The following is a 25,850-nucleotide window of genomic DNA, read 5'->3' on the forward strand; positions in this document are numbered from 1 at the left end:
GATATGCCAGGGCTTATTTATCAATGTTTTAGTAAAGTTGTGTGTAAATGTTTGTATAAAACCATCCATCCATCCATCCATCCATCTTCAACCGCTTACTCCTTTTCAGGGTCACGGGGAACCTGGAGCCTATCCCAGGGAGCATTGGGCACAAGGCGGGGTACACCCTGGACAGGGTGCCAGTCCATCGCAGGGCACAATCACATACACATTCACACACCCACTCATACACTACGGACACTTTAGACACACCAATCAGCCTACCATGCATGTCTTTGGACTGGGGGAGGAAACCCCCGCAGCACAGGGAGAACATGCAAACTCCGCACACACATGGCCCTGGCGGGAATCGAACCCCTGACCTGTGAGGCGAACGTGCTAACCACTAAGCCACCGTGCGCCCTGTATAAAACCAAAGTGAACTAAATTTTCCATCAGATTTACCAAAGTTCTGCGTATGTTGATCAAGTGCAAAGTGCTTTCCCGACAGAGCTCATTTGCATTTAATGATGCCAACAAAACTCCATAAAAGGTAAAGGCACGGAGGGCGAGAAACACGAAATGAAGATTGAAAGAAAGGGCAGTGGAAATGGAAGATATGCGGACCAAGCAGACAAATTGACTAAATCCTTTCTGAACACACCCTTACATAGACTCCAAATTCTTTCTGAAATGTTGTATTACAGGTCGCTTTGCTACTTTTGACAACTCCAGTGTCTCCGGTTCATTAATGAGCTCAGGTTAGTGCTCTCCAGGTTCTCCAGATTCCTCCCACCTCCCAAAACCATGCTAGTGGGTATGCAAAAACTGAATGAGAATGAGTGAATGAACGTGTGTAGACACAAGTTCCTTACTGTTTTCTCCACTGTTTTCTCACGTTTCTTATTTATGGCCGAGCGGACAAACAGTACACAGATGCGTGAGGAACCTGCACATTAAGCTGGGTTAAATGAATTCATGGTTGGTCAACAGGTGGAGACAAACGACAAAAAATCTTCACATCCAAGTACTTGCCATAAAACATCCTCTGTATGCCTTCCGCAGAACAGAAAACGTGTTAAACGTTACTATTACACCCTCAGGTTGATTTTTAAAACCATTTGCACCAGGATTAGGACTATGATGAGGGGGGAAGTTTGACCTAGAGAGATACACTGCCAATCCTGTGGATTTTCTTATCAATTAATAGGTCTATGTTTACATGTATTATTTTATGAGCTGATTTGACTTGAACAAAAACGCTGTATGACGGTCATAAACAGGAGAACAAAGGTCCAGCTTTAAGGAAAAGGTGCAAAGTTCACAAGGTTTACAACCGAAAATGAATACACAAGTTTAGAGCAAACATCCTTTGCACACACTTGATTCAATTCAGTTCTTTTCAGGGCAACTTGGAACTGTATTGGGTAACTGTAAAGCTGCCCAAGACGGACAGCAAGAATTTAGGGATAGGATATAGTGGATGTCGTAAAAATGAAGTATAGTGCACAGAGTTTCCAGGGAAGGAGGCTGTTTTGGAGAAAAGTATTTCTTCAGCTGGGCTGTAAGAGGTGAAACCAGATGGAATTTGAAATGGTGGATGACAAAATAGTTATCAAAACATGACATGGATTTCAAAGCTCAGAGCGTGTAGATGAGCGAAATATATAAATGTAAATTTGTTTTTATGGACAGCGTTTACTCGTTGGTGGACATGTGGTGGTCCTCTCCACTGATGGAGGAGTAACAAGCTGAGGATAGCCTGTAGACTAATTTTGTACATAATAAACCGGTAACTGGGTGTATAAACGTCTACCCTTGTGGATAAATCTCACACAGTTCAGATGACTGTGATTTTCACGTGCGAATATGTGAGTAATGTGTGCATGCCGTGAAACTGCACGTGAACTCAAGTAAACGTGATAAATAAAACCACAAGTTCTATATGAAAAATGAACGTGAAAACATCTACATGTGAATAAAAATGAATCGTGTTTTTTAAAAAAATCATGTACAGTTTAATTAGTCACATGAACATAAATAAATTGTGTGTAAACTAAAAATCATATCTGAAAATAAATGAACTATGTGTTAAACATCACGTGAAAAATGAATTGTGTGTAAGTATAGCATGAAAAAATTTAATTGTGAAAAAAAAGACTCACGTGGAAAATAAATCAGGTGTAAGAATTACGTGAAAATAAATGAATTGTGTAAAAAAAAATAGTGAAATGAATCAAGTGGAAGAATCGTGTGAAAATCAATTAATTGTGTAAAAAATCCTTCAAAAATGAATCAAATGTAAGAATCACATTTGAAAAGAAATTAATCGGATGTAAGAATCGTGAAAAATTAATCAAGTGTAAGAATCACGTGAAAATTAATGAATCAGGTGTAAAAACACGTGAAAACTGAATCAGGTGTAACAATCACGTGAAAAACCAATTAATCATGAAAAAAATCACGTGAAAAATGAATTGTGTAAAAATCACGTGTGAAAATTAATGATCAGATCTTTAAAAAAAAAAAAAATCAAGTGAAAAATTAATCAGGTGTAAAAAATGACGTGAAAATAAATAAATAAATAATACCAAAATCAAAGCAGAGACACTACAAGTGAAAAGTCCACATATGAAAACGTGTGATACATAACGTGAATTGTGTAAAACACGTGTAAAATAACCGTGTGAAGTTTGAGAGTAAGGGTGAATACTGTACGGTGTTTCCGGTTTATTGTGCATGCACACACAGTCAGTTCGCAGCTCGGAATAGTTTTTGACTAAGAACCACGCAGCTCAGTGTGAGGGGTTAAATGAGATGATGGCTCATGCTGACAGGGAGAGAGTTACCGAGAAAGCGCGAGACACAGAACACCAGCTGCGCGCGCTCTCGGTGTTAACCGTGTATCAGATGTAAACAGCACAGAAAGGCTCGAGCAAATACTCGTGTTTAGTTCAGTGCCTTTTTGAACGGGGGACGCCAACAGACTCGGGAGGAAAAACCGTGTTTTTTCCGTCGTAAATGATTTTTTCCTTTTGTTGTTTGGAAGTAAAAGTTGCTAAGGCAGACGGTGTGTTTACCTCCGCGCGCTCCCGGGGTCGCGTGAACATCAGGTGTTATACTGTATCTCGTTACAGATCAGGATTTCTCTCAGCTGTCAGTTGCCTCTGCCTCAGCTTCAAGTCTGACTCAAGACGGCTTTCTATTCATTTATTTATTTTTATCATGAAATGACTTCTTTCATGGAATTAACTGATAAACTGAACTGAATAACATTTGGACTCATCGTTCATATCCGCGGTCCATCTGTTTTTGCTGCTTTATTTTTTCCTATGAAGGGTTTGTTTCTTCTTAAACATTATTACTCATCACTGAAAACCTTCCAAAATGGAGATTTTTGTCATCAAACCACGGCATTTTAATGGAGTTGTCTGGGGTCATTTTTTATTTATTTATTTTTTTACATGAGAAAGTAAAGGAATACTCGTTGAATACACCTGTACATCCTGTGCTCAATGAACCACCACCCTTCAACAAATTGGAAGTGAATCGGTTCATATTTAAGGCGAGTACGGCGAATCAATTCTTTATTTAAACGACTCTTTTTAAACGACTGTTGTGAGTAGAGCGATTCATTTGAAACTACTCCTTTAAATGAGTAGAGCTAGTCGATTCTTTTTACACGACTCTTTTAAGCGATAACAGAGATTCGACTCTTTTGAAACGACTCTTAAGTCAGTAGAGAGAGTTGATTCCTTTTAAACGACTCGTTTAATTTAAGTAAAGCGAATAGATCATTTTTACGCTACTCTTTTTAAGTACAGCGAATCGGTTCTTTTAAAGCTACTATTTTTAAGTGAGTTCAGCGAATCGATTCTTTTGAAACAACTCCTTTAAATGAGTAGAGCTAATCGATTCTTTTAAAGCTACTCTTTTAAGTGAGTAGAGCGAATCGATTCTTAGTAAGCTACTCTTTTTAAGGGAGTGCAGCGAATCGATTCTTTTTAAACTACCCATTTTATTTGAGTAGAGCGAATCGATTCTTTTTATACGACTCTTTTAAGTTAGTAGAGCGAATCGATTTGAAATTATGTGTTGTTTACACACTATTGTTTACATTATTTACTCCATTTTGAATTGTAAATGTGTTTCATTTTTATCACTTACATGGAAATAATTTTTACATATGTAGATATGAATCAGCTGGGTTTTAAAATTGCCTACATGGCGGCCTATTTCTAGATGGCCCCTAAAAGCAATTAATTCAGCACAAGTTCAAACAGAACTAATTCGTATTAACAATAGTTTACATTGATGGTGAGAAAGAATCAAATCAGCAAAAGGAGTCGTGATGCGTATAGCTACACCTGAGAACTCAGCACTGCAGGATGGGGGCTAGGCAGTCCAAAGGCCCCGAGGCTGGCTCCAGACCGCTCCAGAGGGTTTGGAGACGAGCTCAGGGCTCTTTCCTGCTCCGCTCATCCTCCAGCGAGCGGCCACAGAATCCAGGGGTGCCTGCGCCGTACCACCGTCGCGTTGGCATGATTCAGGACATGCTGCTGAAGGCAAAGGAGGGGAGACAGGAGGAGGCCAGTGAGCTGCTGAAAAGTCTGAGACAGGTAACATAATCACAATTGAATTTTTTTTTGGTAAGATAAGTACCACTTTTCTTAAACAGGATGCCAAGTAGACTGAAAGTAACAAAGACCTTTTGTGGTGTAATGGGCCAAGTTTTTTTTTTTGTCACTTTCTGCTATTGTGAATGGTCATGTGTGTGTGTGTATAATATACACACACACACAGTCAGGTGAAAAAATAAGTACCACCTATGGAAATTGTTGGCTTTGGGACATATTTGGACAAGCAAACATTTGATCATCTTTGAAACAGTGTCTATTAATAAAGTACTTAACCATACTTACTTATACAAAACCATAAGAAAAATGAGCTTTTTCAATCATTTATTCAACAGAAATATCAATAGATGTGATTCTGTGGAAAAAGTAAGTACACCCTTGGCCTCAGAAGCTAGTATTTCCCCCTTTAGCAGAAATAACTTCTTGTAGGCGTTTTGCATAACTGTCCGCCAGACTCTGACATCGACTTGCTGGAATTTTTGACCACTCTTCTGTGCAATATTCTGTCACTTGCAAGATGTTTGAGGGTTTTCTGGCATGTACTGCCCGTTTCAAATCCCCCGACAACGTTAAAATGGGATTAAAATCCGGGCTTTGACTAGGCCATTCCATAACCCTCCATTTCTGCTTTTTGAGCCATTCCTTGGTGGATTTGCTAGTGTGCTTAGGATCATTATCCTGGTGAAAGATCCACTTTAGGTTCAACTTCAACTTTCAGACAGATGGCCTCACTTTATCTTCACGCGCTCTTTGATATGATGCAGAATTCACAGGTGAATCAATGAATGCAAGCTCTCCAGTCCCTGAGGCAGCGAAGCAACCCCAAACCATAACATTTCCACCACCCTGCTTCACAGTTGGTATGAGGTGCTTCTACTGAAAAGCTGTCTTTGGTCTGCGCCAGACATGTCTGCTGTTACTGCAGGCAAACAACTCTGTCTTTGATTCGTCTGTCCAGAGTCTTACTCCAAAAGTCTTTGCCTATATGCTCATTGGCAAACTGTAGTCTTGCAAAAGCTTTTTCCTGACACGCCTCCCATGCAGGTCAAATTTGTGCAATCTCTTTCTGATTGTAGAAGCATGAACTTTGACACCAACAATTGCAAGACTTACTAGCACATCCTGTGATGAAATTTTTGGGGGTCTTGGAGACTTCTTTTTGCATCAGACAGTCTGCTCTTTGGATGAATTTGCTTGGACGGTCAGTCCTGGACAAATCGGCAGTCGCTTGAAATTTGTACCACTTGTAGATGTTTTTCCTTACAGTGGAATGATGTATTTCAAATAATTTAGAGATTGTTTTAAATCCCTTGCGGGACTCATAGGCATCCACAGCCTTTTTTTCTGAAGGCCTTACAGAACCCTTTAGATCTTGGCATGATAACACCACACGCCTCAGTAACAAAGGGAACACCAGACACTAGATATGAGAGGGGTTTAAATGTTGGAGGAAAGCGCCATCCGCCCTTTTCCGCATACATGAGCTCTCAGATACCCATGAGTGGCTAGTGTTGATGTGATTGACATGGAAGAGAGAGTATGCCACCCCTCCTACCCAGAAAGCACAGCCACTTTTGTTGCCTTGGCTCCCGGGATTGTGAGACCTTACTAAATTTTTTAATCCTGGTTACAGCCCTGATTAGGTTGAAAAGCACTAGTGTATTCCTTTAAGATGATTGAAATGCAATAAAATTTTGTATTCTCTCTCAGTCTCTTATAGTTAGAGCCTTAAGCATTATCTCAAACTAAAAAAAAAAAAGCTCTGGCTCCTTTTCAAACACACACACACTGAGAATCTTGTAAAGTAAAGATTATGCCTCTTCATCTGACCTCTCTCTCTCTCTCTCTCTCTCTCAGAAACAGTATACCTCAGAGAAAAGAGAATGGACTTATCAGTCCATGAATATTTCATAAGTTCTTGCATTCATTAGTGTGCACGGGTAATGCGGAAGACCACCTGCCTCTACACGTCCTCTCTCGGTTTGCAGTCAAATGCATTAGCCCCTCCCAGACACTCACCGTATTTGTTGAGTACGCTTTAACGCAAAACACACAGAAACACATCTCTATTTTCCTGGCTAGGACATTAAAGGGAAGCTCATTGGCTTTAGCGCTTTAGATAGAATTCTTGTTTCCTGTCATTTAGCCGGTTTAATGCTAATAACAAGGTTCAGGTGCTGCTGGAAGACCTCATTTCACTTATTTGCTCTTATGCTGTCTCTCTATGGTCATTAAACTCTGGAGTCATCACACTTAAGGCACCTGTGGTCTAAATCTCTGTCTCTCTCTCTCTCTCTCTCTCATATGCAAACACCCACACATATGCCGCTATACCTTTCATTACTGCGATGCAAATCAATATAGAACCCACATACAACCCTGTCTTTCTGATCATCTCATACAGTTGCCAGAACAGAAGTCCATTATTCCCCATAGGCAAACAGAGGCGTTGAGGAATGGAGGTGCAGCATCAATAATGTCAGCGTCCTGACCTTAAAACAAAACCTCACAAAGTTAGGCTTCAACCAAAACCTTGCTTCACGTAGGTGAAAATGAACTAATGAATTCATCTTCAGTAACCGCTTCATCCTGGTCAGGTTTGTGGAACATCAGGAGAGAGGAGGGAATAGACCTTGGTTGGGAAGCCAGTTTATCGCAGGGCACTATGAACATAAATATTCACAGTATTTTAATGTAGAGTAGCCAACAGTGGAGGCTTATTTCATTGATTTCCTCACCTTTATAGATGTTGTGCAATCATAGGTCAGCACACTCAGTGCCCCATTTATCTCCATAGACCAGACCCTCCGGTGCAACAGGGGTGAGAGGTTTTGACCCGGCTCTTTTCAAACTACTCAGGTGGTGGCCCAGCACTTCAGGCAATACCAGACAAGTCTGACTCAGTACAAAAAAAAAACAATCAAAACTTCCAGTTCAGCTCCTAAAGGGGATCTCCTATGAGCTATAAAGGGTTTAACTGCGCTTTGGTGCTCACTGGCGCTTAATAATCGTGTGTTGAATCGGTATCGCTAATGTTTCAATATTTGAAGCGAAGTATGCACATATTCTGTTTTCTGAATCAATGATAGGAACATTCCTCAAATGACATTCTTCAAATAATGTAAAGTAAGACTTGCTGGAAGAAATGTTTAACGAAACAGACAAATTCTACAGTGACAAACAGCCTACTGCAGAACGTGAACATGTCTTCGATTAGAATTAGTGTTATCTAAATGTATTTTTTGTTGTTGTTGCTGTTATTAGCTGCCTGAGAAGTAAAAATACAAAATGAAGCGTGTGGGGTCGAATGTGCCATGTTATTGTGTTATCTAAATCAGACTCAGACCCTGGCTCCATATGGCGCTAAAAGCAAACTACATAGTCTGTATGTTTTTATAGACAAATGAAAAGCATAAAATTTTGCCCTAGCACTTCTAGAGGCCCGCTGGGACAGGATTCACACTGCCCCATGCTCACACTAGGAACATTTTCAGTTGAGGAGGCGCAGTGGACATGACAGCTAATGGCAGGGTTGCCAGTGTTGTGGTTTTCATACCAAAATTGACTATTTCAAAAGTACTTAGTGAATGCCAGGATATTGTTTTATAGCAAATCATCTGAATTAAATCTAATATATTTCTGCAAACTAAGTGTAAGTGCAGACAGTGTGTTTACAATGTACAGAACCATTTCGGTTGTAAGATAAATTGCGAGGCTTGGAGTTGGGTAAAGGGGTTTGTATTCTGATTCTAATTGCCATTAAAGTAAACATGTGAAAAATAATAAATAAAATAATAATAATTATGGAAAGCAGTACCTGGAAGTTGGGGGTCACTTGGAGAAGCACCCCTGCATGTGTTGCACACGAAAGTGTTTTTATGAGACATACATGTTTCACTGTATGTACAATTTAGGCATGCAAATGATGCTGTGTGTGTGTGTTTGTAGGATTTAGGTATGGAGTCGACATCTCTGGATGATGTGTTGTACCGGTATGCGAGCTTCCGCAGTATGGTGGACCCTATCACCCATGACCTTATTATCAGCCTTGCTCGCTATGTGCACTGTCCAAAAACGGTGAGATCACTCACTCACTCACTCATTCACTCACTCACACTCTCTCTCTCTCTCTCTCTCTGTGTGTGTTTTCAATTTTTCTTCCTTATATCCTTCCTTCCTTCCCTTGTTCCTTCCTTTTGTCTTTCCTTATGTTTTTTTTTACACTTCTGTCTTACCTTCCTGTACTTCCTACTTTTCTTCTTGAATCCTTCATTCCTTTTATTCTTACTTTCCTTCATTCTTCCTTCCTTTTGGTATACCTTTTCTTTTTTTTTCACTCCTTCCTTTATGGAAATTGGTAGGAAGGAATGAAGGAGGGAATTAAATGAACAAATTAATGAACGAATATATTAGAGAATAAAAGAGTGAAAGGAAGGAATGAATGAGTGATGAGCGAATGAAAGGAAGGAAGGAAGGAATGAATGCAAGAATGAACGACAGGAAGGAAAGAAGGAAGGAAGGATGGGAGAATGGAAAGGATGATCGGAAGAAAGGAAGGAGGTAAACATTTGGACAAATTCGGTAAATCACAGGCTGAAGGATCAAGAACTCAAGGAGGCATCAGTTACATCTTTCTTTCTTTCTTTCTTTCTATCTTTCTCACCTTCGTTCCTTATGTCATTCCTTCTCCTTTGTTCATTTACAACAACCTTACAGCAACTCGTTCTATTTTTAGACTACTTTAGACAAAGAATGGCTGATTTTAGAAAGTAGAAAACGTGTGTGTGTGTGTGTGTGTGTGTGTGTGTGTGTGTGTGTGTGACTCAGCATTACTGCAGAGAAGAGTTTCCTCATTACTGCTGTAGTCTCAGGTTATTACAGAGAGGAGACAGTGATGGTGCACATGGAGCTGCAGTGATATAAGACACCATCACTCCAGTCTTATAGACAAACACTGGCTCTCTCACACTCACCTATATATAGCATCTTCAGCATCAACCTGGGGACCACAGACACACACACACACACACACACACACACACAAACCGCTTAATTTGAAAACACAGGGCTGTTTGAAAGGTTTGCTTTTGTCATTTGCTTTGGTTGGTTATCCTTATTAATGTGTGTCCCTCCCCCTGGGCGCGCGCACACACACACACACACACACACACACACACACACACACACACACACTTTTTTATCCTGCATAGGTTGTGAAGTTAATAGGCGAGCCGCAGGTCTTTCCATATTTATATTCATTTTACAAACATTATTCATCATGTGTGCGTGTGCGTGTGTGTGTGTGTGTGCGCCTGCCTGTGCATTCTTAATCAGCGTTTTTGATGTTTCCCAGTGCCCAAGCTCTATTGTGTCCCGTCAGTGTGTTTGTGGCGTTTGGCTGAGCTTCTCTTGAATGGGTGCACAGGAAAGGAAGAGAGGATGAAAGAGAAATTCTCTAGTGAGGCATTAGCATAGAGCCTGTTGAGCTTAAACACACATACCCCCCCACACACACATACCCCCCACACACACATACACACACACACACACACACACACCATCAGCAAGACCCTCATTTCTGCAAAATGAGTCACTCATCATAGTTCTGCATGGCTAGACTTCTACTGTTTTTGTTAGAGTTAATGAACCGGGGACACACACACACACACACACTTACAGAAGGATGGAAAGATGTCGGATGCAGAGACAGAGTAATGGAGACGAGGACGTAATTTGAGTCTGATAATTTGTCACAGCGTGTGGGTGTTTGTGCGTCTGTGTGCGTATGCACTCTATACGTGCGTGTTTGTGTTTGTGTGGGTGCACTGTAAGTGCAAGTGTGTGTGCGTTCTGAGAGAAGACGAAAAGAGATTAGAAGAATAATGATAATGATAACGATAATGAGTCTTTATTGGTCACATATACAAATTATTTTCTTCGCATATGCCACCATGTTAGGAGGTTGGGGTCCGAGCGCAGGGTCCTAGCGCGGGGCCAGAGCGCGGGGCCCGAGCGCGGGGTCCGAGCGCGGGGTCCCAGAGCGGGGTCTGAGTGCAGGGTCAGCCATGACACTGCGCCCCTGGAGCAGAGAGAATAGACAAAATAAAGAAATAAATAAAGGTGGTGAAGACCGAAATGTGACACATGATCTAGATGAAACTACAGTGCTGTAAAGCAAATACACACACACACACACACACACACACACACACACATTATCTGTACCTGTATTTCCTGGAGGAAGCTGTTTTATAGCCCTTTCTTTTCCACTAGACTGTTCAGTATAAAATCTGTGATCCACGCATTTTGTTGTTGTCTCCAGTTTCAAGAGACTTGGCCCGAACACAAACGTATAGGAGGAGACCACTGATTAATCAATTAATCAGCCATGACTGCCTCAAGCCATAATTTGAAAGAAAAGCAGGGCTGTGTCTCATACCAAATACAGTACTACCGGTCTATATAATCAGTCTGCACAGGATTTCTCAGAGCTTTTTTGTGATTGTTGCAGCCAAAAATGCTTGATTGCTTGAAAAAATAAAAACATTTGTGATGCAGTTTGTGGAGATTTTTGTGCCTTTTTGCAGAAAACTATTTGGCAAAATGGTAATCGAATGAAATAGTTTTGCACGGTCTGTCACAGTGATGTTTGTCAGTAAATGAAATCTTTTAGCTGTACTGAAATCAAAGGGGGCTTTGGCTGAATACGTGTTGCGATGATGTCACATGGCGCGTTTTGGCCCAAATGGACAGGTCAGAGAAAGACGAGGTGATGTCACTGAGCTCACATTTTCCCCATTTTGTTTGACGTGCACATTAACGGAAGCTAGTTCATCTGATCCACATACTCAGTTCTGAAAGGACGCAAATGCTGCCTATGTAGGGATTGGTATGCATGTATGAACAGTCTGTGTTCTCCTTGATGTAATGAACAGACAGCAGGAAAGTGATCCAAGGTCACAAATGCATATCTGGAACTCTGGAACGCGACTCCATTTGTGACTCCCCGTAGTGAGAGGCGATCCATAAAGCCTGTGATTGGGCAGACATACGCCCCATGGCGCCCTGGACCATGGAGAGCTCCTGCTGGGTAGCTCCATGTGTGTGTGTGGGTGGATGGTGTGGGGGGGGGATCAGGTTGCAGAGCTGACAGTAAAAGAGCCTGCGCTAAAGTGAGTAGAGAGAGTGAACAAGAGAGAGAGAGAATGAGAGATGGAGAGTATTTGTTGCGAAAGAGGCTCAGGAGGCTCAGGTTGAACAGATCAATACCCAACTGCACAGTGGATAAATAGCTGATTAATTTTAACACATCATACCTGACCTTGCTCTCTCTCTCTCTCTCTCTCTCTCTCTCTCTCACAGGAAGGTGAGTCTCTGAGTGCCATGGAGAAGGTGTGTCGCCAGTTGACATACCACCTGAGCCCTCATCCACGTTGGAGGCGGCAGGGTCTTCTGAAGGGAAAACCCCAGGGCAGGTGAGCTCCTCACTGAGGTGTTCACTAAAACAAGATCCCTAGACAATTTGTTTTCCTATGACACATGAAAATAATTACACCTACCTTAGAATTAGTAACAGCACCAATGAAGATGCCACCACTGTACTGCACTATCCTGCTATTTTCCATTGACTGGCAAATGCAGATTTATTCCCCAAGAAAAGGAATCTAGTGGAAAAATACCACTAAAAGAGGAGTTTAGAATTGGGTATTTCATAGCTCCAGGGTCTCCAAGATCCAGGATCCTGATCTTGGGTTAGTTCTCTCCACTTCTATGTGGGTTTCTTCCAGATTCTCTCCCAGCTCCAAAAAACACGCTGGTAAATTAGGCTACTCTAAATGATCTCTCTAAATGTACAAGTGTGTGTGTGTGTGTGGTTGATGTCCTGCAACGGACTTGGTGTTTTTCTGCCTCACACGCAGTGTTCTTGGGATATAGTCCGGATCCATCACCACTCTGACCGGGATAAAGAATGAAGATATGATTTTTATTTATTTACTGCTCCCCACGTCCTTGGCTTTGCTCACACGTTCGATCTTGTCGTGCGATGAAACAGTGCTGAACGGCAAATTCTTGTCGTTTTTCCACCGAAGCCAGATTTCTATTATATGTACTTAATGAGAGAAAGAGCAGCTACTCAGTTTCCTGCTAAGGAATCGAAACACATTTGCCCTAGGTGATGTGATATTCACAAGAAATTCTTAAGTAGCAAAAAAAGGTAAAAAAATAAAATAAAATAAAAAGTCAAAGGATTTGCAGAGCTAAAGGTTCTAGTGTCACTGAGAAATTTTAGAAGAAGAAATAGTTGTAATGTATTATAATATTTTTGAGAAACTTGAACCACTGAATCGAATCACTGTTTAACAAAATGATCTGAACTGATTCACAGACAGACAGACAGAAAGACAGACAGACAGACAGACAGACAGATAGGACCTTTCCAATGTGTCTGCAGCTCATTTCCTATTTATTAACTTCTTCATCCATCATTCTTCTGCTTGTTCCCACAAAATAAGCATTTCTTATTACTTCTATTGATTTAACTGACCTATATTTAGAGAGAGAGAGAGAGAGTGTGTGTGTGTGTGTGTGTGTGTGTGTGTGTGTGTGTGTGTGTGTGTGTGCGCGCGTGTGTGCGTGCGTGTGTGCAGTGTTTTCCCTAAGCTTAGCTTGACCCATGGGATTAGGACCTCTCTAGCTCTGGAACATTCTTCCCATTCTCAAAGGTTTCAAGCATGCACGCACGCATGTACACACACACACACACACACGCACACACACACACACACACCAACACTTTTATATTAGATATGGCACATTAAGACGGAGCAAATTTAATTACCACATTTTTCTCTGTCTTCTTCTTTTTGCTGTATTTGCTTTATTGAGTTTTCCAATTGAAAACTTGTGGTGAGCTCATTTGCCTCGCACGTCCGGGGTTGGGGGTTGAAATCCCACCGCCACCCTGTGCGTGCAGAGTTTACATGTTCTCCTCGTGCCTGAAAGGCTTTCTCTGGGTACTCCGGTTTCCTCCGCTAGTCCAAAGACATGCTTTGTAGGCTGATTGGCATTTTCAAATTATCCGTAGTATGTGAATGCCCTGTGATGCGTTGGCACCCAGTCCAGGGTGTCCACCGCCTCGTGCCTGAGTTCCCTGGGATAGGTTCCAGGCTCCCCCACGACCCCATGTAGGATAAGCAGTACAGAAAATGGATAGATAGATGGATGGAGATGTACAGATCAATAATTAGTCTTAGTGCAACCTTGCATACTGCTTGTGTCTTTTTTTTGGGCAGCAGTATAGCTTGGCTTTCTTTTCTGAAGAGAGCAATCTTTCCAAGTGCAAGTCATGTGGTGCGTTCAAATGGAACTCATAAATATGTGTTTTCGACATGGGAAATCGGAAAAACACACAATATGGTGTGTTTGGGATTTGAGTAGTTAAATTGTTCCAGTTGCTAGGCACCTAGGAAACATGGCCACTGAGCATAAATTAGCTAATTTCTTGAGTGATTTTGCTACAGCAAAGAGTCATTAACCCTTTTATATAAGGCACAATGACAGAGGAAGACAAAACTGTCAGGAACTGTTAGGAAAACTGTTTTGTCTTCCTCTGTCACTGTGCCTTATATAAAAGGGTTAATGAAAGGGTAACAGATCACATTAACAGCAAACCGAACGTCTAAGCGTTCCACCATCAACGAACGTCGACTTTTAAATATTGTGAGTACTTGGAGAGTGAGGGAGGCGTTTGTGTCGAATTTTCTCATAAAATAATAATCTAAGCTTGGTCAGTGTGATTAGTCTCTGTGTATGTGTGTGAGTAAGTTGCTCAAATGATGATCGTGATTAGAAGGTGGAGATTTAATCACTGTTCTACCTGCAAATGAAAAATGACTGCACAATTAATCATATCTTAACTGAGATCATGATTTGTGGCATCCTCTGGTAATTAAATATAATGGATATTGTCAAGATCTGTTAACATTAGCTAATTGGCGAACATTACGTATTGGTGTTTACTGACTGGTGCATTTATTTTATGATTCTGTTTTAATTTACTGTCTAATTTGATTCATTTTTGGCATTTTAACACACAATTAGTGGGACTGAGGAGTCTTATTTTGATTCATAGCTGAATAATTCCCATAAATACTTGTGATTTAAATATTAAGAAAAGTAATGGTGATGATCTTTATTTTCCCAAGGTGTGTGTGTATGTGTATGTATAGATATACAGTCCCCTCTGAAACTATTGGAACATCAAAGCCAATTCATTTGATTGTGTTATACACCAAAGACATTTGGGTTTGAGATCTAAAGATGGATATGAGATGAGCGTTTAGGATTTCAGATTTTATTTCCTGGTATTTACATCTAGATGTATTGAACAACATAAAACAGAACCTTTTGTATCTGAACACACAATTTTAGGTGCAGGTAAGTCTTGAAGTAAATGAAAGTAAATAACACTTAATATTTGGTTGCATATCGCTTGCTTGCAATAACTGCATAAAGCCTGAGACTCAGTGACATCACCAAATTGTTGGTTTCTTCTATTGTGATGCTTTTCCAGGCTTTTACCTCAGAATCTTTCAGTTGTTTTTTGTTTCTGGGAGTTTCTCCCTTCAGTCTCCTCTTCAGGAGGTGAAATGCTGCTCAATTGGGTTAAGGTCTGGTGATTGACTTGGCCAGTCTAAAACCTTCCACTTTACCACCTGATAAAGTCCTTTGTTGAGTTGGCCGAGTGTTTTGGATCATTGTCTTGCTGCATGTTAAAGTTCATTTCAATTAGATTGAAATTCTGTATTCATTCTGCTGATGAGTAACATCATCAATAAAGATTAGTGAGCCTGTTCCAGAAGCAGCCATCTAAGCCCAAGCCCTGACACTACCTCCACCATGTTTCACAGATCTTGTATGTTTTGCATCATGTACAAAAATGTACAAGACAAATGCAGTCTTCACAGGTGAAACTGAAGGCTAAAACCAAGAGTAAATTTTCTGAGCTATTTATTGTTTAAATAATCAATCTAACAGGCCACAGCCATATGTTCCAATATTTTTGCTCACCCACCATTTGGTTGGTCTGATACAAAATGTTCTATGTCTTTTAAAACATTTACATATAAATACCAGGAAATAAAAGCTGAAATTGTAAACTCTCTTCTCACTTTTAATCTCAAACCCAAATTTATTCAATCTACAGCAAAAAAAAAAAAAAAAAAAAAAAGGTTTGGGACTGTGTGTATTGAAAAGGCAGAACAGAATTAAATCTTGAATTTGAGTAGCATGCATTTAGAAATCTTTCTTTTAGAGAAAGAATGTGGAAAACACTGCAACTAAATATAGATGTGCCGAGATGGAAAAACAGCACCCTGGTGTCAATGTCCATGTGAAACCTTCCCTAATCTAAACAGGCACTTATAAAACAGTGCAGTGACTCCTTGCTCGGAAACCACTGGTGTCAAGAGCCGAGCAGTGAAAAAACAATTAAGCTGAGTACCAGTGACAATTAAGGAGCATAATCCCATTTCCTGTGAGAAAGTGGTCCATTTTATTGCCAGCCAGTTTTCCTGACACGTGGCCTCGGATCTCTCAGCACGCTTCTGGCGGAGGGAGAGCCCCCTTTAGCACAGTGACCCTGCTCATTAGAGGGCAGTTAGAACAGAGCGAGAGAGAGAGACCGAGAGAGAGACAGAGACAGACACGCTCTGTGGGTGGGGGAGCAGAGAAAGAAAGACAGGAACCCGGAGAGGAGACAGATTGCAAGAAGAAGAAAGAAATAGTGAAAGTAAGATAGCTAGTTAGAAAGAATAAGAGAGCGAGAGACGAGAAAGTTACAGAGAAAGAAAGACAAAGAGGGAACGAGAGAACGAAATTGCAAGTGGGTGAGGAGGTTGGGGTTTGTGCGCAGAGATAGAGTGAACCAGTGAGAGACTATGATGAGAAAGCAGGAATGCCCTTGGGTACCATTTGTAGGGTCGTTTCGAATTGAAGTGATAAAAAACTTATCACTGAAGGGACCCACTGATGGACAATTCACTTCCCAGATTCCATGCACTGTTATTAAAATGCCCACGGCTAGCTTACGTCTAGACGTACATTAAATTAAAGTATGAAGCAATATGTTACGTTTTGTAAGAGTAAATTATAACAACAGAAAAAAACAGCCGGAAATAATATTGCAGCAAGTTAGCTTGATGGTACTCTGAAGTAACATTGCATAGCTTGTGCCTTTTTATTTGTTTGCTTTTGTAAATTAAAAATTAAAAATGGTTGCACGTGGGAATTTTTGCTGCGTAAACCAGGTTTATACTTTACAATTTTTGGCTCTATTTGTGAAATAATTTTTTTGGTCATGAGTTAAGATGGCAGTTGATGTGACCAAAGATCGCCAACGACAAAGTTCTGTCAGTGTCGGAACATTTTGATTAAAATCTCAGAGCGTGACCGCTGCTACAATGCTCATCTAAAAGCCACCAAATGAGGACGGTATAGGATTATTGTGAAACTCATGAGAGACTACAAATAGAAACAGAAATACAAATACAATTTAGTTACATTCAACCATCCCTCTATCCATTTTCAATACCTTCTTATCCTACACAGGGTCATGGGGTGCCTGGAGCCTATCCCAGGCAACTCAGGGCACAAGGCAGGGGACACCCTGGACGGGGTGCCAACCCATCACAGTGCACAATCACAAACCCATTCACACACTTTGGACAATTTGAAAATGACAGTCAGCCTACAATACATGTCTTTGGACTGGGGGAGGAAACCGGAGTCTCCGGAGGAAACTTCCGAAGCACAGGGAGACCATGCAAACTCCACGCATGCAAGGAGGAAGCGGGATTCAAACCCCCAACCCCGGAGGTGCAAGGCAAACTTGCTAACTCCCTTAGTGACATTCATTTACAGTATATAATGTTACCATCTGAGATGCATGGCCCCGTCGTGCAGCGCGTTTAAAGTTACCACACATACTAATGTACAGAAACAATGATCTTTATTACCTCAATTTGTTCACTATGTATAATCTAATAATCCATTCTGAAGTGAAGAACCCTAGGTAGATCACTTGGAAGGGGGACATGCCCGCAACTACCATTTGTAAGGTTGTTCCAAACTGAAATAATGGAAAGTCTTTACTTTAAATTGCCCTTCAAAATTTTCTAAAGAAACCAAAGGACACTTTTCTTTGCGCTTTTTTTTTTTGCAGAATGAAACAAAATCGCCATGGCAACAGGTGGACCTTAATGTAACTCAAGTCCAAGTGAGAAATAGTATATTTAGTGATGATATTAAATTGTAAATAAAATAGCCGAAAGTAGCATGTAGTAGCAGGTTCCATGTTTTTATCACTAACTAAGCACAAGCTCATAGCTTTTACATTTTTATGTTTACCACTGCAAAGTAAAAAAAAAAATCAAAAAAAAAAAAATCAGACTAAGCGAAAAGCAATTCCTATGCGTCCATTTGTTCCTTATTAAATTGCAACACTTGTTCTTGTCCATGATTGTGTGCTGAAAAACCCCACCAGCTGCAGCTTTGTAAAATGACATTTGACTGTGTTCCAAAAGACCGTTAGTTTCCACCCCTGCAGAGTGGACCCTTCAGACTGAGTAGGGCACTTCACAATGGACCCCAGTCTAACACATCCATCAGTCTGTGAGTCAGAAATCGATTGAAGCCCACCATCTTTAAGCACGTATCAAAGAAATCAAGGAGAAAGGTTTCTAGTACAAGTATACAAAGGTGCTTCCTGCGGTCATGTGAAAAAATAAGTACACTCCATGGAAATTGTTGGCTTTTCTGACATATTTGGGAAAATAAGCATTTGATCATCTTTGAAGCAGTGACTATTAATGAAGCTGATATACTTGAAAAAAAAAACACAAGGAAAATTAGATTTTTCAATGATTTATTCAACAGAACAGAATAGATGTGATATTCTACTGTGGAAAAAGTAAGTACTCGCTTGGCCTCAGAAGCAGGTATTGCCCCCTTTAGCAGAAATAACTTCTTGTAGGTGTTTTGCATAATTGTCCACCAGGTTTGCTTTAATTTTTGACCACTCTTCCATGCAATATTCTTTCAGTTGCAAGATGTTTGAAGGTTCTTGCATGTTCTGTCCGTTTCAAATCCCCCCAAAACATTTCAGTGGGATTTAAATCTGGGCTTTGACTAGGCCGTTCCATAACCCTCCATTTCTTCATTTTCAGCCATTCCTTGTTGGATTTGCTAGTGTGCTTAGTATCATTATTCTGTTGAAAGGTCCACTTTCACTACTTACAAATAAGAGATAATCAAGACAAACCACAAGATCAACCAACAATAAGCTCACTGACATCACCAAATTGTTGGTTTCTTCTTTTGTGATGCTTTTACAGGCTTTTACTGCAGCCTTTTTCAATTGTTGTTCGTTTCTGGGAGTTTCTCCCTTCAGTCTCCTCGTCAGGAGGTGAAAATCTGCTCAATTGAGTTAAGGTCTGGTGATTGACTTGGCCAGTCTAAAACCTTCCACTTTACCACCTGATAAAGTCCTTTGTTGAGTTGGCAGTGTGTTTTGGATCGTTGTCTTGCTGCATGATAAAGTTCCTCCTGATTAATTTTTAATGAATTCATTTCGCTGCTACCATCATGAGTTACGTCATCAATAAAGATTATTGAGCCTGTTCCAGAATACGCCATGCAAGCCCAAGCCATGACACTACCTCCACCATGTTTCATGGGACTGTATTGTTCCTACAGCACCTTCCCTGTTTATTACCTTCAAATTCCTGTGGCGAAGTAGAGGATGTGGGATAAGAGAGTGTGGGATCAGAGAATACGAAAGGCAGCACGAGTGGCAGAGAGAGCTGGTCAAATAGTAAAAGACTGCGAGAGAAAGACAGCGAGTAAGAATCAATGAGTAAGAAATGTACACATCTGATAGAAGAGAATGGCAGGGCCTAGTATGTAGGACATGACCGGTTGTTTGCCTTATTTCCGTCTGTCATGAATGAATCATGAAGATCTTCGGTCTGGCTCGAATGGCACAGTAACTTAGTTATTTACTGTGTGATTCACTTTTCGATCTATCAGCCCCATCCTCTTTTCCCCAACCCTCAGTGAGTCACTGTGAGTTAGTGGCTCTCCCACAGCATACTGATAGCTTCTCTCTAATAGCGATGGCAGAGCCTATAGATCTGAGCTGCACTGGTCAAAGCTGTCCATTATTGGGAAAGCCTCGCAAACTGTGCTAGTATTGACCCGTTGGACTGACAACTTGCCCTTTCAACAATGGCTTTTCATTGCTCCAATTTTGGTCCTGTGCATGTCTTTGGGTCTTTTTGTGTATGTGTCTGTATGTGTGTGTCTGTATATGTGTGCCACTGTCTGTGCCTATTGGTTGAATAGAGTCTGGAGTCCAATGGTGTCTTTTTTAACTGAACATTTATTAACAAAGACTGATCCATACAGGACACAACAGAACTCTAGGTTCTGCTTTATTTTCCTCCAAGACGACAAGACTGGTCAAAGTAACAACATTCTTCTTTTAGATTGTGCGTCTTTTTATTGCTTGTCACACCGTATGGGATGATCCCAATAAAAGCTTTGCTGAAATCTATTACAGACTCTGTAATAACAACTAGTGTCATCACAACTAGTGTATTTGTATCTATCCGTGAGCTGTCGACTTCCTACTGGTGGCTTTTAGACAAGCTTTGTAGCAGCGCCCATACTATGAGATTTTAATTGAAAAAATTTGGTTACTGACAGAACTTTGTCGTTGACTGTATTTGGTGGTAATGACATGAAATCGGCCACTGGCAAGCCAACTGAAAGCTTCTGGGGAAAAAAAAAAGCTTTTGCAATGTTTGAATTGTGGCTGTGACCGCATAAAAATTGTACAATGTAAAGTCAGAGTAAATAAAAAATTTTTTGACAATATTACCACATTGTTTTGGTATCTTAAAGCTGCCAAAGGTGTCGATCAGTCTGTACAGGATTCTGCCAAAAATGCTTGATTTAGCTGCAGCTTTTTTCCCCAAAAATTTTTGTCTTTTTTTTGTGGGAAACTACTTGAATTGGCAAAATCACAATTGCACAAAATTGACTTTCGCAGTGAATCTTGTTGGTAAATGAGACCTTTTAGCTGTACTCATGTTCAACGCATGTGAATTGAAGAGGGCTTCGGCTGAATGTGTTGTGATTACGTCACATGACATGTTTTGGCCCAAATCGGCGTAAAATCTGTGGTAATTTTGAAAAATTGTCGAATATTGCAGAGTTTGTTTGATTTTGCGTTAATTTGTGCGATCACAAAATCGCGAAATCCTAGAGGGACTGGTCAAAGCATGTTATAGAAAAACCTTGTGAGTTTGGGGTAAAACCCCAATTTTTCATCTTTCTTGGTTCACCGGAAAAGTCACAGTGACATCTAATCACACTGACACACATTTCTTCTCATTTGCATTACATTTGTGTCATAAAATGATGAATTGTACTGCTACAGTTTCTGATAATTTACATTTAAATGTTTGAGAATTGAAACAGCAGTGAACAGTGCTGCTAGTCCCATCACCAATAGCATTATGATACCAATCGTGAGCAGGAACAAAAAAGTACCAGTGGATAATTTGTACTAAATGGAAATGGAACAGGTTCAGTTCTTTTGGGACGAATAAGTCAGGTACACAACAGTGCAAAGCCGAGCATGTCCAGTACCATCACTCATTCTCTCTCTCTCTTTCTCTCTCTCTCTCTTTCTCTCTCTCTCTCTCTCTTTCTCTCTCTCTCTCTCTCTCTCTCTCCATCAATCCCTCTATCACTCTTCAATCTGTCCTGTTAATACATGCAGTTTAGAAGACAGAAATCAAACCGAACAGTGCTTCTTGATCATGACTCATCAGAAGCACGCTCTTTGTTGTTTACACTCAGAGGAACAGACTTTTGTGCAGGCGTGTGTGTTTCCCTTGAGGGAGACCTGCACTTGCATGTGTGTGTCTGTGTGTGTCTGTGTGTGTCTGTGTCTGTGTGTGTAGGGGGAAAGGAGTGGAGTTTGTGCTTGTGTTAGTATCTATGGGTTCCAACATGTACATGTATACAGGCAGAGGTTTAGGTGTGTAGGAAAGAGAGAAAAAGTGTAAGTGTGTGTGTTTCTGTGTGCATGCCCACTCTTGTACAGTAAGTGAGGAGAAAGGGGTGTGTGTGTGTGTGTGTGTGTGTGTGTGTCTTATAATTTGTGTGGGAAGCTGTCAGTTAAGTTAATATTTGATTTTGAAAATTCTGAGAGCTCCTGCGCTCTCTCTCTCTCTCTCTCTCTCTCTCTCTCTCTCTCTCTCTCCCTCTCTCTGTCCTCTCCCTCCTGCTCTCTCTCTCTCTCTCTCTCTGTCCTCTCCCTCCTGCTCTCTCTCTCTCCTTATCTCTTTCTCCTGCTCTCTCTCTCTCTCTCTCCTGCTCTCTCTCTCTCTCTCCTGCTCTCTCTCTCCTCTCTCTCCTGCTCTCTTTCTCTCCTCTCTCTCCTGGTCTCTCTCTCTCCTTATCTCCCTCTCTCCTGCTCTCTCTCTTCTCTCTCTCCTTCTCTCTCTCTCTATCTCTCCTCTCTCTCTCCTCTCTCTCTCACACACACACACGAATGCCCCGTATATTAAACATATACATCATTTTTAAATGAAGTGTCTGTCTTCCATTCCACACCAGCCCACAATGTACATCCTTTTTCCTCCTTCTGTACTTGATATACTTTTCTCTCCTAATGTTTTTGCTTGTATGTACTTCCTTTCACACTTATACATCCGTCTCACTGATTTATTTCTTTTATTAATCTTTTTTTATTATTGAAATTCCAGAAAAGCACAATATAAATTTCTCATTACATAAGCAATTTAGCTGGAAGATAAACAGTGTGCTGTTTAAAAAAAAAAGAGAGAGAGAGAGATTGTATTTATAGTCGAGTCTTTTCAGTTCAACAGAAAATTTCATTCGTTTCATAGTGTTGAACACATCATTTTACTTTTACAATACATACAATTAACCAGTAAATTTGGATTCTGTGATATGTTCTTTAAAAAATGTCATTCAAAATTGTTTTAAAACTAAACCCTTCAAACATTTCCCAGACCTCCCTTGACAAATAACAACACTTGGAATTAGGCAGAAGTACCTCTTGGAAGGAAAACTGTGAATCCCAAGACATCTCACACACTCTCATTCACACCTAGCGGCAATTTACAGTTCCCAGATGTTCCAATATGTTTTGGGGGATCGTAGGAAACTGACGTTTACTTCTAAAAGATGGTACTCTAAACTAAATGATGTTTGGTCACAAATAATATTTGCATGCTTGACTGAGGTGGAAAAAAAGATGCAACTAAAATGTGATGGAAGCAGATTATACTGTACATTTTTCATCATTTTCACTTTAATGGGAACGTATATTCTCTCTCTCTCTCAGTGTAAAGGCGGTTCTCTCCGTGTCACCGGATGGCACAGTGGATTTATCGGGGCTCACTCTTTCACGTCGTGATGCAGAACGCTTGGTGCTGTACCTACAGCGCAACTCTGCCCTTGTTCGTAGCGTTGAACTGGGTTTCACCGAGCTCACAGACGATACGCTGCTGATGCTGCTGCCCACGTTATCCGCTCTGCCTGCTCTCGAGAGCCTGGTGCTCAACGGCAACCGACTGACCCGAGGCGTCTTGCGTCACCTCACCGACGCCCTCAAGGAGCCGCGGAGCTTCCCTGCTCTGGCATGGGTCGACCTCGGTAACAACGTGGACATCTTCTCTTTGCCTCAGGCCTTTCTACTCAGCTTGCGCAAGCGCTGTCCGAAGCAGGGTAACTTACCCACCATACAAGAGCAGCCAGAACAGGGGGGCGGGGCATGTGGAACTGCAGGATTGGAGGAGGTTGGAGAAGATCCAGACTGATTTCCCGGTTGAGTTATGGGGATGAGGATGGGATGACAATATTTCATCCCACCACATGTGTTTGTGGGTGGAGTCATATTATAAATTGACTCCATTTCATCTGGATATGTGTTCTCAGTTGGGCACAAATCGAGGAATTTACACATGATTTGTGTCCTTACTTGTACCCTTCATCAAATATATCCAATGTCAGTGGACTCCCTGGGCTCACACCCAGCCTGGACTCTGGACCGCCTTCCTGGTTGGACTATGGGGCTGGTCTGGGACTGAATAAGTGATTTTTGTAAGATATATATTGAGCTCAACAGGTTGGGAAGACACAAATGTGCCTGTTCGATGGGTGTCAGAACTAGACGGAGAAATGATGTGCCTGTTGACCGTCCTGAATCGCCCTTAATTCCAGGCATGCACGGTGCAAATCGAGGCTGTTTTTTCTAATCTGAATTAGGCCAGATTTCAGTTGCATTGGACATGCAGTGTATTTGGGGTAGAAATTAGGGATGGGAAAAAATAATAATTGCATGGATGCATCATGATCCTCTTCTGAGTGACTCTATGATCATGCTTATACTTTCATCATACAGTCTAAAGTTTTAGATTTGTAAATTCTTCATTTAACCACAAAATGTTTTCTTGGTTAGCTTAATATTACACTTCTGCTATCTTGTATTCAACTTCACACAGGATTTATGCACAGTTGTACCAAAACCCGAATGGCTTCTGATTCACTATATACTCACTATCCGGTTTAAAAGGAAAAACCTGTATGCCTGATCATTTGCGCAATTATCCAATCCCAACAATCATGTGGCAGCAGCTCAGTGCATAAAATCATCCAGATACAGGTCAAGAGCCTCAGTTAATGTTCACATTAAACATCAGAGTCAGGAAAAATGTGATGTCAGTGACTTGGCATGGTTACCGTTGCCAGACGAGCTGGTTTGAGTATTTCAGAAACTTCTGATCTCCTGGGATTTTGACGCACAACAGTGAATAATGCTTACACAGAACGGTAAGACTGGTTTGAGCTGACAGGAAGACTACAGTCACTCCAATAACCTCTCTTTACAACCACGGTGAGCAGGAAAGCATCTCAGAACGCACAGCTTTGAGGCAGATGGGCCGTAAAAGTAGAAGAGCACATCAGTTTGCACTCCTATCAGACAGGAACAGGGATCTGAAGCTACAGTGGGCACAGGCTTAGTAAAACTGGACAGTTGAAGATTGGGAAAATGTCACCCGGTCTTGTCATGTTTTAGTGAGCCTGTGTCCACTGTAGCTTGGTGAACTATACACCGAGCCATAGGAAAAACGTAAAAATAATACGTTTGAAATTGTTAACACCTTTATACACTGTATATTTCTTTTATTTTTAAAGCTAAAGGATGAACGATTTTTGGAATTTTGCCCCCTCTGCTAGTAAAATGCTGCTGCAAGCTAGTTGAGGAAGAAGGTTTCAGAACATGGGTTGTGCTGCATCGTTCTTCACTGCATGGATTAATCTCATGGCTATGACTGCCATGTCAATACACATCCACAGAGAATTTAATGCTGCATCCCAAACTGCATAATGCGCAGTCAGTCAGTAGTCTTCTCCTTCTAGCTAAATAACTTCACTATTGGGCGATGATGTAAATTCACAATGAGAATAAATGAGCTGTTTATCATTCACTAGCCAAATAAATGTTCAGCAAGAAAAAATATCAAACTCATTTAGGCCTGAATCCTTATATATATCCTCTATAGTATTATATTCACTCACTTTGACTTCTGTTTGGTTTGTTTACATAATTAATGATAATGAGTCTTTATTGGTCATCTATACATTACAACACAGTGAAGTTCTTTTCTTCGCATACCCCAGCATACCAGGAAGTTGTGGTCAGAGCACAGGGTCAGCCATGATACAGCGCCCCTGGCGCAGAGGGAGTTAAGGGCCTTGCTCAAGGGCCCAACAGTGGTAGCACTGGGGTTTGAATCCCCGACCTCCCAATCAGTAACCCAGAGCCTTAACCGTCAAGCCACCACTGCCCTTAATTACTCTCCCCCCCACCCCCGCCCACCCTGATTGGCTGACTCTCATCATCATAATGCCTCATATTGGGGTTTGATGATGTTTATCGTATCTGAGCCGGCGTATGACATACGAGTACAAATAAATTTTCACCAATTCCACTAGTGCAGGCCTGTCAGGGTGACTCACAGCAGCTCAGGAGCATCATATTAAAAAGTAGCTTTTGTCTGAAAACTTATGTTTTGTTTTTTTTTAAAATAGGAAATGTTCAATATGTAATAATAAATTAAGCCATGAATGACA

The 25,850-nt window shown here is 41.0% G+C and overlaps 1 protein-coding gene across 1 annotated transcript; it reads left to right on the forward strand.

Moving 5' to 3' along the window:
- The first annotated feature begins 666 nt into the window (after window positions 1-666).
- On the forward strand, window positions 667-25,850 carry LOC128603406 (leucine-rich repeat-containing protein 75A). The gene is made up of 4 exons (XM_053617800.1): window positions 667-4,598; window positions 8,565-8,693; window positions 11,979-12,091; window positions 23,059-25,850. Exons 1-4 carry the CDS (start codon window positions 4,368-4,370, stop codon window positions 23,531-23,533), a joined length of 948 nt encoding a protein of 315 aa, XP_053473775.1. The 5' UTR covers window positions 667-4,367; the 3' UTR covers window positions 23,534-25,850.

The sequence above is a fragment of the Ictalurus furcatus genome, chromosome 28, assembly GCF_023375685.1.
Source record: "Ictalurus furcatus strain D&B chromosome 28, Billie_1.0, whole genome shotgun sequence".
In the NCBI taxonomy this organism is placed as follows: Eukaryota; Metazoa; Chordata; class Actinopteri; order Siluriformes; family Ictaluridae; genus Ictalurus; species Ictalurus furcatus.

What these genes read in the sequence shown, in the direction of transcription:
- LOC128603406 (XM_053617800.1), top strand. Translation starts at nt 4,368, where the DNA reads ATGGGGGCTAGGCAGTCCAAAGGCCCCGAGGCTGGCTCCAGACCGCTC. An exon ending in ATGTGCACTGTCCAAAAACG is followed by an intron (nt 8,694 to 11,978) that starts GTGAGATCACTC and finishes TCTCTCTCACAG; the next exon opens with GAAGGTGAGTCTCTGAGTGC. An exon ending in AAGGGAAAACCCCAGGGCAG is followed by an intron (nt 12,092 to 23,058) that starts GTGAGCTCCTCA and finishes TCTCTCTCTCAG; the next exon opens with TGTAAAGGCGGTTCTCTCCG.